This window comes from Kogia breviceps, chromosome 3 (assembly GCF_026419965.1).
Source record: "Kogia breviceps isolate mKogBre1 chromosome 3, mKogBre1 haplotype 1, whole genome shotgun sequence".
Classification (NCBI taxonomy): domain Eukaryota; kingdom Metazoa; phylum Chordata; class Mammalia; order Artiodactyla; family Physeteridae; genus Kogia; species Kogia breviceps.
Window position 1 is genome coordinate 93,841,027 of NC_081312.1, and position 13,707 is coordinate 93,854,733.

A 13,707-nucleotide genomic window follows, 5' to 3' on the forward strand; every position below is an offset into this window, starting at 1 on the left:
CGGTGTTAAGAGGCAAGTTTCCTAAAACTCCAACTTTCTCTTGAAAATTCAAATTTTAGCAGTAACAGGTACTGTTAGTTTTCTGCCAAACACTCAAGTCAGAAGAACCCAGTTTTGTCTGCCAGTCATTCTTCCAAGTAGACATGTTCAATGAAAAAAGTGATTAGTTCAGTTGTAACTCACACAATTGCATAACTGCCTTTCCTTTGAAACAATCATCACACTTCATTATGTAGCAAAAGTGCTTTATGCATATTTTTCATTTTGTTCCAGACTATTAAAGACATGTTTTCAAGGTCAAGATTAATTAAAAATTGAAATGAACTTTAAAAAAAAAAACTGTGGCATGAAGGTGAAGACTATGATGAACAATAGTACAGTTTGGTGCTACTGCCTTGATTCATGCTAAGGTAACAGCAGTTTTACCAATCAATAATTTTGCTACATCAATAAAACTTCCAACACATTGAAAAAGGTAAATAATAACTTAGAGTTAAGAGAAGTTTTATCCTTGTAGGCCCCGTGAAAGTGTCCTGGGGACTCCCAGGGTCTATGGTCCACTTTGAGAACCACTGACCTAATTATTAATACATCTAAGCAATGACCACCAAAAATACAAGACCTGTGTTTCCTAGTGGAAGTATACACCACCACCAATGAAGCATTCTTCTCAAAAAATCCATCTTGAATTTGACCAAGCCGCTAAACCTAACAACCAGTTTGTGGCATATACAGGAAACATAAACATAAAATGACAACTAAGGAAATAATCAGCAAAACCTTTTATGTGGGAAACTTTTTAGAATGAATGAACTGGTTCTTCAAAAAATAAACTGGAAAAAAAAAGGTGGGAGGAGAAACCTATACATTAAAAGAGAATTTAAAGACAAATCAAGCAACTGTAAAACATGAATCTTCTCTGGGTCCTGATTCAAGCAAATTATTTTTAAAAAAATTTTTGAGAATGACTATATTATCTGATATTAAGTAACTTAAGTTTTTTAGATGTGAAGATATTATCTGATATTAAGTAACAAGTTTTTTAGATGTGAAGATACTACAGTTCTTGTATTTTAGAAACATATACTAAAACATTTATAATTGAAAGTCAAGTTCCATAATGTACGACTCCACAGAAATTCCAATGAAAAAACAAGGGCGAGAGCTAAATGTGGGGTGGGACAGTGCATGAAAGAAAGTACCCTGGTGAAAAGTACTGTTTACTGTAAACTGGTGCATGTAGCTTTTCTGAAGAATAACCATACTCTTTCCCACCCCTCTCATGCCCACTAAGGTAAAATCAAGAACCCCAGGAAGAAACTCTGCTTTGAGGAATTTCCAAAAGGCCTAGAGGGAGGAAAACATATTCCAGAGAGGATCAGAACATTACCCTGGGATTTCTCCTAAGAAAGAGCTCACAGATCATCTAATATTGGAAATATTCTGTGGTACTTCTTCAATATGTACTTATTGAGTACCTATATTGTATGCTACAAAATCCAGCAAGGCTCCAAGGGAAATACAAAAATAAGACAACTCTTAGTTGGTAACACAGACGATCTAGTTTTGAGAGACACACACAGTGGTTGAGTAGTTTTATTCCAATATATAATTACTGAGTATTTAACTAGGTGGTTAACCGTGACAGATCTGAGAGGATCTGGGTTCCTCAAATACAGATGCCTTGTGTGAAATCTAGCTAGGAAACAATCAGATGTGGTAAACAAGGAGACCTCAAAAATCCCTCCCTGCCCATAGATGCACCCCTTCCTGCAAATAATTATTTCATTTGTCTTGTAATTGATAAACAGCTATTTACTGGGTGCTTTTGCCTTGACTGTCTACATAAATACACAAGATGGTATCATTCTGATCTATCTTCCTCAAGAGAAAGTTTGATATTGTGGAAAACCATTTAAAAACTCAATTATTTTTACGAAATGTCTGTCACAAGGCATGTGGTATACAAGGTGGTGGGTGCCACAGGAGCGAAAAATCTTAAGGGTCCTTTCCACTGTGTATTGTACAGTCTAATGGGGTATAAAGACAGATGGTAACTATGAAAGCAACACAGTTCAACTTAAAGGTCGAAAAGAAGGGTAATTTTATATTTTATTTACATTTAAAATTGTTACCATATGTTCCAATACGATCAACATGCATTACTTTTAAAATAATAGTGGCTCACATATACCACCAGACCGAGGAAGGCATATTATTAGAGAACATCTGCAGGAGATATTTTATGAAGTAATATTTGGTAAAGAGGTGGAGCTCTGTTCTAAGTAGGATGAGACTGAGAAGAACCGTTAAAGAAATTAAAGTAAATGACACTTCCAGACCAGGAATAATAATGATGAACATGAGTAATCTAAAAACAACGCATCTTTGGAATGAGAAATGTGGTTTTCAGGTAAACTGTTACTTTCTAGAATTAACAAAAAAACTTAATGGAGTAAATTTGTTTCAGAGAAGTGACTAGGAACTGGTACAGAAATCATCAATGGTCATTATGCTTGAAAGTTAATACAGCACGGGGCTTAAAAGCATAGATAAAAGCCTATCTGCCGTTTATCCACCAGAGGGCAGACAGCAGAAGCAAGAAGAATTACAATCCTGCAGCCTGTGGAACAAAAAACACATTCACAGAAAGATATACAACATGAAAAGGCAGAGGGCTATGTACCAGATGAAGGAACAAGATAAAACCCCAGAAAAACAACTAAATGAAGTGGAGATAGGCAACCTTCCAGAAAAAGAATTCAGAATAATGATAGTGAAGATGATCCAGGACCTCGGAAAAAGAATGGAGGCAAAGATCGAGAAGATGCAAGAAATGTTTAACAAGGATCTAGAAGAAGTAAAGAACAAACATACAGATATGAACAATAACTGAAATGAAAAATACACTAGAAGGAAACAATAGAATAACTGAGGCAGAAGAACGGATAAGTGACCTGGAAGATACAATGGTGGAATTCACTGCTGCGGAACACAGAAAAAAGAATGAAAAAGAAATGAAGACAGCCTAAGAGACCTCTGGAACAACATTAAACGCAGCAATATTCGCATTATAGGGGTCCCAGAAGGAGAAGAGAAAGAGAAAGGACCAGAGAAAATATTTGAAGAGATTATAGTTGAAAACTTCCCTAACATGGTAAAGGAAATAGCCACCCAAGTCCAGGAAGCACAGCAAGTCCCATGCAGGATAAACCCAAGGAGAAACACGCCAAGACACATAGTAATCAATTTGGCAAAAATTAAATACAAAGAAAAATTATTGAAAGCAGCAAGGGAAAAATGACAAATAACATACAAGGGAACTCCCATAAGGTTAACAGCTGATTTCTTAGGAGAAACTCTACAAGCCAGAAGGGAGTGGCATGATATACTTAAAGTGATGAAAAGGAAGAACCTACAACCAAGATTACTCTACCCAGCAAGGATCTCATTCAGATTTGATGGAGAAATCAAAAGCTTTACAGACAAGCAGAAGCTAAGACAATCAGCAACACCAAACGAGCTCTACAACAAATGCTAAAGGAACTTCTCTAAGTGGGAAACACAAGAGAAGAAAAGGTTCTACAAAAACAAACCCAAAACAATTAAGAAAATGGTCAGAGGGACATACGTATCTATAATTACCTTAAACGTGAATGGATTAAAAGCTTCAACCAAAAGACACAGGCATGCTGAATGGATACAAAAACAAGACCCATCTATATGCTGTCTACAAGAGACCCACTTCAGACCTAGGGACATATACAGACTGAAATTGAGGGGATGGAAAAAGATACTCCATGCAAATGGAAATCAAAAGAAAGCTGGAGTAGCTATACTCAAATCAGAAAAAATAGACATTAAAATAAAGAATGTTACATGATACAAGGAAGGACACTACATAATGATCAAGGGTTCAATCCAAGAAGAAGATATAACAATTATAAATATATATGCACCCAACATAGGAGCACCTCAATACATAAGGCAACTGCTAACAGCTACAAAAGAGGAAATCAACAGTAACACAGTAATGGGGGGGGGGAATTTAACACCTCACTTACACGAATGGACAGATCATCCAAAATGAAAATAAATAAGGAAACAACAGCTTTAAATGACATCACAAGCCACATAGATTTAATTGATATTTATAAGACATTCCATCTAAAAACAGCAGATTACACTTTCTTCTCAAGTGTGCACAGAACATTCTCCAGGATAGATCACATCTTGGGTCACAAATCAAGCCTCAGTAAATTTAAGAAAACTGAAATCATATCAAGCATCTTTTCTGACCACAACGCTATGAGATTAGAAATGAATTACAGGGAAAAAAACGTAAAAAATACAAACACATGGAGGCTAAACAATACGTTACTAAATAACCAAGACATCACTGAAGAAATCAGAGGAAATCAAAAAATACCTAGAGACAAATGACAATGAAAGCACAATGAATCAAAATCTATGGGATGAAGCAAAAGCAGTTCTAAGAGGGAAGTTTATAGCTATACAAGCCTACCTCAAGAAATAAGAAAAATCTCAAGTAAACAATCTAACCTTACACATACAGGAACTAGAGAAAGAAGAACAAACAAAACCCAAAGTTAGCAGAAGGAAAGAAATCATAAAGATCAGAATAGAAATAAATGAAATAGAAACAAAGAAAACAATAGCAAAGATCAATAAAATTAAAAGCTGGTTCTTTAAGAAAATAAACAAAATTGATAAACCATTAGCCAGACTCATCGAGAAAAAGAGGGAGAGGACTCAAATCAGTAAAATTAGAAATGAAAAAGGATAAGTTACAACAGATACCACAGAAATACAAAGCATCCTAAGAGACTACTATAAGCAACTCTATGCCAATAAAATGGAAAACCTGGAAAAAATGGACAAATTCTTAGAAAGGTATAACGTTCCAAGACTGAATCAGGAAGAAACAGAAAATATGAACAGACCAAGCACAAGTAATGAAATTGAAACTGTGAATAAAAATCTTCCAACAAACAAAAGTCAGGACCAGATGGCTTCACAGGTGAACTCTATCAAACATTTAGAGAAGAGCTAACACCCATCCTTCTCAAAGTCTTCCAAAAAATTGCAGAGGAAAGAACACTCCCAAACTCATTCTATGAGGCCACCATCACCCTGATACCGTAACCAGACAAAGACACTACAAAAAAAAAAAAATTACAGACCAATATCACTGATGAAGATACATGCAAAAGTCCTCAACAAAATACTAGCAAACAGAATCCAACAACACATTAAAAGGATCATACACCATGATCAAGTGGGATTTATCTCAGGGATGCAAGGATTCTTCAATATACGCAAATCAATGTGATAGACCATATTAACAAGTTGAAGAATAAAAACCATATGATCATCTCAATAGATGCAGAAAAAGCTTCTGACAAAATTCAACACCGATTTATGATAAAAACTCTCCAGAAAGTGGGCATAGAGGGAACCTACCTCAACATAATGAAGGCCATATATGACAAACCCACAGCAAACATCATTCTCAATGGTGAAAAACTGAAAGCATTTGCATTCAGATCAGGAATGAGACAAGGATGTCCACTCTCACCACTATTATTCAACATAGTTTTGGAAGTCCTAGCCATGGCAATCAGAGAAGAAAAATAAACGGAATACAAATTGGAAAAGAAGAAATAAAACTGTCACTGTTTGCAGATGACATGATACTATACATAGAGAATCCTAAAAATGCCACCAGAAAACTACTAGAGCTAATCAATGAATTTGGTAAAGTTGCAGAATACAAAATTAATGCACAGAAATTTCTTGCATTCCTACACACTAATTTTGAAAAATCAGAAACAGAAATTATGGAAACACTCCCATTTACCATTGCAACAAAAAGAATAAAATACCTAGGAATAAACCTACCTAGGGAAACAAAACACCTGTATGCAGAAAACTCTAAGACACTGATGAAAGAAATTAAAGATGATACCAACAGATGGAGAGATATACCATGTTCTTGGATTGGAAGAATCAATATTGTGAAAATGACTACACTATCCAAAGCAATCTACAGATTCAATGCAATCCCTATCAAATTACCAATGGCATTTTTTACAGAACTAGAACAAATCATCTTAAAATTTGTATGGAAACACAAAGACCCCAAATAGCCAAAGCAGTCTTCAGGGAAAAAAACGGAGCTGATGGAATCACTCCCTGACTTCACACTATACTACAAAGCTACAGTAATCAAGACAATATGGTACTGGCACAAAAACAGAAACATAGATCAATGGAACAAGGTAGAAAGCCCAGAGATAAACCCACGCACCTATGGTCAACTAATCTATGACAAAGGAGGCAAAGATATACAATGGAGAAAAAACAGTCTCTTCAATAAGTGGTGCTGGAAAAACTGGACAGCTACATGTAAAAGAATGAAATTAGAATACTCCCTAACACCAAACACAAAAGTAAACTCAAAATGGATTCAAGACCTAAATATAAGACCAGACACTATAAAACTCTTAGAGGAAAACATAGGAAGAACACTCTTTGAAATAAATCACAGCAAGATCTTTTTTGATCCACCTCCTAGAGTAATGGAAATAAAAACAAGAATAAACAAATGAGACCTAATGAAACTTCAAAGCTTTTGCACAGCAAAGGAAACCATAAACAAGACAAAAAGACAACCCTCAGAATGGGAGAAAATATTTGCAAACAAATCAATGGACAAAGGATTAATCTCCAAAATATATAAACAGCTCACGCAGCTCAATATTAAAGAAACAAACAACCCAATCCAAAAATGGGCAGAAGACCTAATAGACATTTCTCCAAAGAAGACATACAGATAGCTAAGAAGCACATGAAAAGAAAAGCTGCTCAACATCACTAATTACTAGAGAAATGCAAATCAAAACTACAATGAGGTATCACCTCTCACCAGTTAGAATGGCCACCAGCAGAAAATCTACAAACAACAAATGCTGGAGAGGGTGTGGAGAAAAGGGAACCCTCTTGCACTGTTGGTGGGAATGTAAATTGACACAGCCACTATGGAGAACAGTTTGGAGGTTCCTTGAAAAACTGAAAATTACCATATGATCCAGCAATCCCACTACTGGGCATATACCTAGAGAAAACCATAATTCAAAAAGACACATGCACCCCAATGTTCACTGCAGCACTATTTACAATAGCCAGGTCATGGAAGCAACTTAAATGCCCATCGAGAGACGAATGGATAAAGAAGATGTGGTACCTATATACAATGGAATATTACTCAGCCATAAAAAAGAACAAAATTGAGTCATTTGTTGAGACGTAGATGGATCTAGAAACTGTCATACAGAGTGAAGTAATTCAGGGAGAGAAAAACAAATATCGTATATTAACACATGTATGTGGAACCTAGAAAAATGGTACGGATGAACCGGTTTGCAGGGCAGAAGTTGAGACACAGATATAGAGAACAGACGTATGGATACCAAGGGGGCAATACCGTGGTGGGGTGGGAATGGTGGTGTGCTGAATTGGGCGATTGGGATTGACATGTATACACTGATGTCTATAAAACTGATGACTAATAAGGACCTACAGTATAAAAAAACAAACAAAAAAGCCTATCTGCCTGTGTTCAAATTCTAGTGCTGCTACTTACTAAGAATAAGAATCTGAGGAAAGTTACTTTACCTAATGCTGTGATCTAGATTCTAATCAGCATCATAGGATAATAATAACAACTATTTCATAAGATTGTTGTAAGGAATAAACGGGTTAACGTATGTAAAGTACTTAGAATAGTATCTGACACATATTAAGTACTAAATAAGTGTTTAACTACTATTATTATTTGTTTTTAAATTATTTATTTATTTTTGGCTGCGTTGGGTCTTCCTTGCTGCGTGCGTGCTTTCTCTAGCTGCGGCGAATGGGGGCTACTCTTTGTTGCGGTGCGTGGGGCTTCTCATTGCAGTGGCTTCTCTTGTTGTGGAGCATGGGCTCTAGGCACGCGGGCATCCGTAGTTGTGGCTCGTGGGCTCTAGAGTGCAGGCTCAGTAGTTGTGGCTCACGGGCTTCGTTGCTCCACAGCATGTGGGAACTTCCCAGATGAGGGCTTGAACCCATGTCCGCTGATCGGCAGGCAGATTCTTAACCACTGAGCCACCAAGGAAGCCCTCAACTACTATTATTATCATGTAAAAATAATCAAAAAATTAAATATCAGTAGACAATTCATATACCTCTTTTCTGACATAACAAGAAACAGATCCAAAAATAAATAAATAAATAAAGACCCAGTAGGAAATCAAGATCACTTTAAACATTGTACAGGACAGGAGATCAAAATGCACAGGTGTACAAATGGTTCATTAAAAAAAACCCTGATATTCTGAAAAAAATAACACTGAAAATATTAATTTTTCAGAATGATTAAACTCAGTAAGACATCTGTAAACAAGAATAAATTTATTTAATTTCTTTTAAAGATTTAATGATATACAAAATGTATACAGTATAATATCTTTAATACATTTTTTCTTTCTCCCCCCATCAATATTAAACACTATTTGAACAGCTTATCTCTTTTTCCCTTGTCTGTATCTATGAGATACACTACTGAATACAAATAAGATTTACACTGATCCCTCCCAAATAAAAATTAAAATTAGTACCTAGGGGAAAAAAAAAGAAAAAAAGTCAAAGCAGAGAACTTCAGACAGATGAAAAGCTTTTCTTGTTGTTGAGTATTCAACAATATCTGGGGCAGTTAAATTACATTTTATTGGCATAATGTTGCATTGCAATCTCCCAACATCACATAATGATAATCCAATTCAATTTCTTAAGTACCACAAACAATATTCATGTTCAGATGTTCCTACACAACTTTAAATATATGCAAGAATTCATGTTTACATTCTGATTTGATATACTGGTCAATAAAATCTTTTGAGAAGTATGTAACTTCCAAGTTGTAACTACAGTAGATATAGATAAGAAAAAAGCACTTTAACTTTTCTCACAAGGTAACGTCTCTTGGACAGTGAGTTAAGTTTCTCCTTTGATGTATTTAGATTATACCAGTCTACCATGGCTTTCTTCTACTTAACAATGTTAAAAAAAAAAAAAAAAAAGCACTAATACTTTGCACAATTTGGGCTCTATTTAATGAAAAAACTGGCTCTATCTTTTAAATAGGAGCCTAACCCTGATTCATAAGGTCCCTCTTAGAAAATGGTTTTCAGCTTGGGCTTTCTATATCCCTGTAGATCTAGAATTATAACAAGCCATCTCCTCTCCCATGAGATGGGAAACAACAAGCATCTAGCTGGGCACTAGTGACATCATCACTGAACACACTAAAACACACTGAGGAAGACACCTGACTGCCATTTAACCAAAAGACTGGGTGATTTTTTCATTTCGCTAGCTGAATGGCAATAAACCAGCTGCCAATAAAATCTGCATGGACACCTAACTTTGGTTAATGGTATTGCACCACATGAAGAGAGGGTATTACCCTCATCAGAACAAAGCCAAATGAAATCCTCTGTTAAAAAGAGCCCTTTAAAAAGTTATAAATACTAATTTTTCTTTACCTTTAAAATTTAACAGCTGCCAGCTGTACTGTATAGGGAGTTCCTGATTAATTTAATCAGGTCAAAACAATATTGACCTTTTAAATGTGCCAGTTCAGCATATTCAATTAGCACACAATTTTCTTTATTACCAAACAATTCCCTCCTAAATGAAAAGTGACAGTAACATTTTTGTGAGGTGTAGGCAAAACCAGTAATATTATAACATCAGACGAATAGAATTAGTTGATCCTGATTCTTTGGTGGAATTTCCAGGCTGAAGAGTCAAATCAGAAGGCTCATCCTGAGGAAATATAATTTTGTCAGGTGTATAGTCATTCCTCTTCAGGTCTATATTCATGACCCCCAACAAAAGAAGAAAAAAAGAGTATCACTTAGAAACAGAAAATTAAGAAGATTTTCTAAATCAATTTCCCTCTAAACATGCCAGATCTATTTTCTACAAGGTTGTTATAAATTCAAAACTCAAAATTTATACACATGAAAATGAAATCATTCAACAAATAATTATTATACTCCGACCATGAGTCAGTAACTCATGTAAGTGTAGAAACGCAGCAGTGAACAAGGCAGGTAAGGTCCCTGTTCTCATGGAGCTTATATTCTTGCAGGTGAAGAAAAACAAATAGAAAAATGACAATTATAAGTAGTAGCAAGTGCTTTGAAGAAAATAGTGTGATGAGGGTCAGGTGGGTGACGGTATAAGGTGATTCTTTTAGATAGGGCTGGGCAGCAAAGCCACAGGAGGTAACATATAAGACCGGAATATTAAGAAATGACCTATCAAAGTCCCAGGAAGAGTACTCTATGCAGAGAAAATTAACTGCGGACTGCAAAAAGGAAATGGACTTGGTGTGTTCCAAGAATGGCAAGAAGCAGCATGGCTTGCATGTAGTGAATGAGGGAAAGACTAGGAGAAAATGAGGTCAAACAATCGTTAAAAGTCAGCAGTTGTCAAACTACAGCCTGTGTGCCAAATCTGGCCTGCTACTTGTTTTTGTAAATAGTTTTACTGGAATGCAACCATAGAAATTTGTTTACGGATTGTCTATGGCTGTTCTTGTACTACAACGGGAGAGTTGGGTAGCTGTGACACAGGCCATATGGCCCACAAAGCCTAAAATGTATACTTCCTTTGTTTGCCTTTTACAGAAAAGTTTGCTGACCTCTGATTCATGGTTTGCAAGCTAAGTACAGATTATGGTGAAAATCCACTGGAAGGTATTAAGAAGTCCTAAGGGAGGAATGTAATCAAATTTGTTCAAAATGACCATTCCAATCATCACATGAAGTCTTGTTAGAGGGCAACTGGCAAGAATCCAGGAAACAAAATGGTGGCAATGATGATGAAGAGAAATTGATAAATTCTAGGGAGATTTCAGAATTTGAGCAGACAATTTGACAGATTGGTTATGAAAAGTAAGAGAACAAAGGAACTGGCTAGCTTTTAGGTTTTGAGCCTGAGCAACTGGGTAACCATTAATGAGACAGGGAAGCAGAATTTCATGGGTAGGGGTGGAAAATGAAAGTCAAAAGTTCTGGAGCGAAAGTGTTACTTAAAAGTAATTCAAGTATCAATGTAGGATACTCAATATAGAAACAGGAGCTCAGGAAAGAAGTCAGTCTTCAATTAAATTTGGTACTATCAGTATGTACACTGCCTTTATAGCTGTGGGATAGGATGAACTCAGGGAGTAATAGACATATATGACAATGGTTGCAGAACTGGAAAACAATGCAGTAGTATCAAATTTATACTTTATAAACAAACCATAGTCATGTATATACCCTTATACTTTTATCTCCAAGTAAAACAGAACTAACACTCAGAATATGAACTGTTAATTTTAATTTCAGTAATAGTCTATATTCAATAATCCAAATATATATTTGCTACACAGTATGAACAAGTTTTGATAAATTTTAAATTCAAGACTTTGCCAGTAAGGCCTTAGGGAATGCAAATTAATTTGCAGCTGAAGTGTACACAAAGAACAATGGACAGAAACACAATTATAATTCAAACACAATTATAATGCTGTTAACTAATGATGTAACCATGGGCAAATCATGTAAACTCTTATTTTATGTTCTGTGAAACGATGGACTTGGACCGGGTTGCTTTTAAGGTCCCTTTCAAGCTGTAAAATCCTTTAAATGACAATTTAAAAAACAGATATGCTATTAAATATTGCATTGTATCAAAACCAAATAAAAATTATATCTAGGCTGCCTGTTAAATTTATCATTGTGTGTTGTTCTACTCTGGCTTAAATGGACTAAGCATATTCCATCCTCTCTCTCTCAATGATTACAAGTAAAAACTGATTACAAGTAAAAACATGATACATAAAGCAACTATCTCAGATTTCTGAAAAGTAACAGCAGACATATAGGAGAAGGAAATCAGAACTTGAAGAACGATTTATATGGTGGTGAGCTTCCTATTTTTTTCCCATCTCTTATTTCTGGGCTTAGACTTGAAGATAGCTCAATCACAGAAACATACAGTGAGTGTGGACACAAGCTCCAAGACCTTCTGGCCACAGGATAAGGAAGGAGGACCCTGTGGGATGGAAAATGTTGAGGGCAATTCCCTCTTTTTAATTATTCTTTTTGCTCTTCTGTGCTTTACAGAAGCCCTGGTCATGAAGAGGCATTCCAATAGTGGTGGCAGTTGGGCAAGAACCTACAACTCCAAGAGGAAACCCTTCTCTCTGACCAGAAGAATTGAGAATAGGTACCTCTATGATCTAAAAAGTATTATTTTCAGCACCAGAAACAGACCTAATTGCAGAATGTGTGTGACAGTGCAGGGATGCCAAAATCCTGGCTTTCTAGTCAGTGTACCAAAAAAAAACCAAACAGGAAACAAGAGGTCCCCAGGAGTCACAAAGTACAGAAGAAATCATGGAGAGGAGGAAAATGGAGAGAGAGCCACTCTAAATTTATGTATGAAATCCCAGACTCATGCTTCAGTGGCACATATGTGGAAAGACAGCATAGCATAGGCTTTGAGAACTAAACTATGGTGCAGACCTTCACTCGTGTCCCAGACTTGCCCTTGTTTGACACACGTGTGAGAGAGACCTGATTAATAATGCAAAGGCTTTAAAAACTAAACTGCCATTAGAGGCACAGCCACACAGAAGATATACTGGGACTTGTGAACTGAATTTAACTGAGTTGATTGCCTACTAACACCAAAAATCTCAAGGATTCAAAATTCAAAATTCTCCATAGAGGATTTTTAATAAGATCTCAAATCTCATAACATAATATTCAAAATATCCAGGACACATTCTAAAATTACTAGAGATACAAAAAACAGGAACATTTCAAAGATTCTCAAAGAAAAAGACAACCAAGAGAAGCCAATCCCAAGGTTACCCAGATGGTAGAATAATTAAAGACTTTAAACTAGCTACTAGAACCATACTCCATGACATAGGACAAACAGACTTGAAATGAAAGGAAAAATAAGTTTTCAGCAGAGAAATAATCAGTATAAAAAGACCAACAGGAAATTGTAGTACTGAAAAATATAACTGAAATAAAAAATTCAGTGCATGAGCCTAATAGCAGAATGAAGAAATAAAGAATGAGGAGTCAGTGAACGTGTGTGTAGATCAATAGAAAGTATCCAGTCTGAACAAAAGAAAAAAATTAATTTTTAAGGAAGTAATCAGAGCCACAAGTTCCTGGGTGACAATATCAAAAGGTCTAACATTCTTTTTATTAGAGTCCAGAAAGAGAAGAGATTGATGCAGACAAATATTTGATGAACTAATAGCTAAAAAATCCCCAAATTTGATAAAAGTCATAAATTGGCAAATTCAAGAAGCTTAGTAAAGCTGAAACAGGATAAACTCAGAGAAAGCTACAACTAGACATAACTGCTAATTGCAGTTAACATAACCACAGAATCAAAATGCTCAAAACCAAAAATAAAGAATAAATCTTGAAAGAAGATAATTATGATACATCATGTATAAGGGAAGAACAATTCAAGTGACTGTGGAGTTTTCATCATAAATAACAGAGGCTAGAAGACAGCAGAACATTTTTTAAGTGCTGAAAGAAAGAAATGTCAACCTAA

The 13,707-nt window shown here is 35.6% G+C and overlaps 1 protein-coding gene across 2 annotated transcripts in view; it reads right to left on the reverse strand.

Moving 5' to 3' along the window:
- Window positions 1-7,851: 7,851 nt before the first annotated feature.
- The window catches only part of TRPM7 (transient receptor potential cation channel subfamily M member 7), a 120,703-nt gene continuing 114,847 nt past the window's right edge, over window positions 7,852-13,707 (reverse strand). For both annotated transcript variants that reach the window (XM_059057877.2, XM_067029236.1), the window contains one exon: window positions 7,852-9,938. In XM_059057877.2, coding sequence (XP_058913860.1) covers window positions 9,808-9,938 — 131 coding nt within the window. In that variant the 3' untranslated portion in view covers window positions 7,852-9,807. The remainder of the gene's footprint in view (window positions 9,939-13,707) is intronic.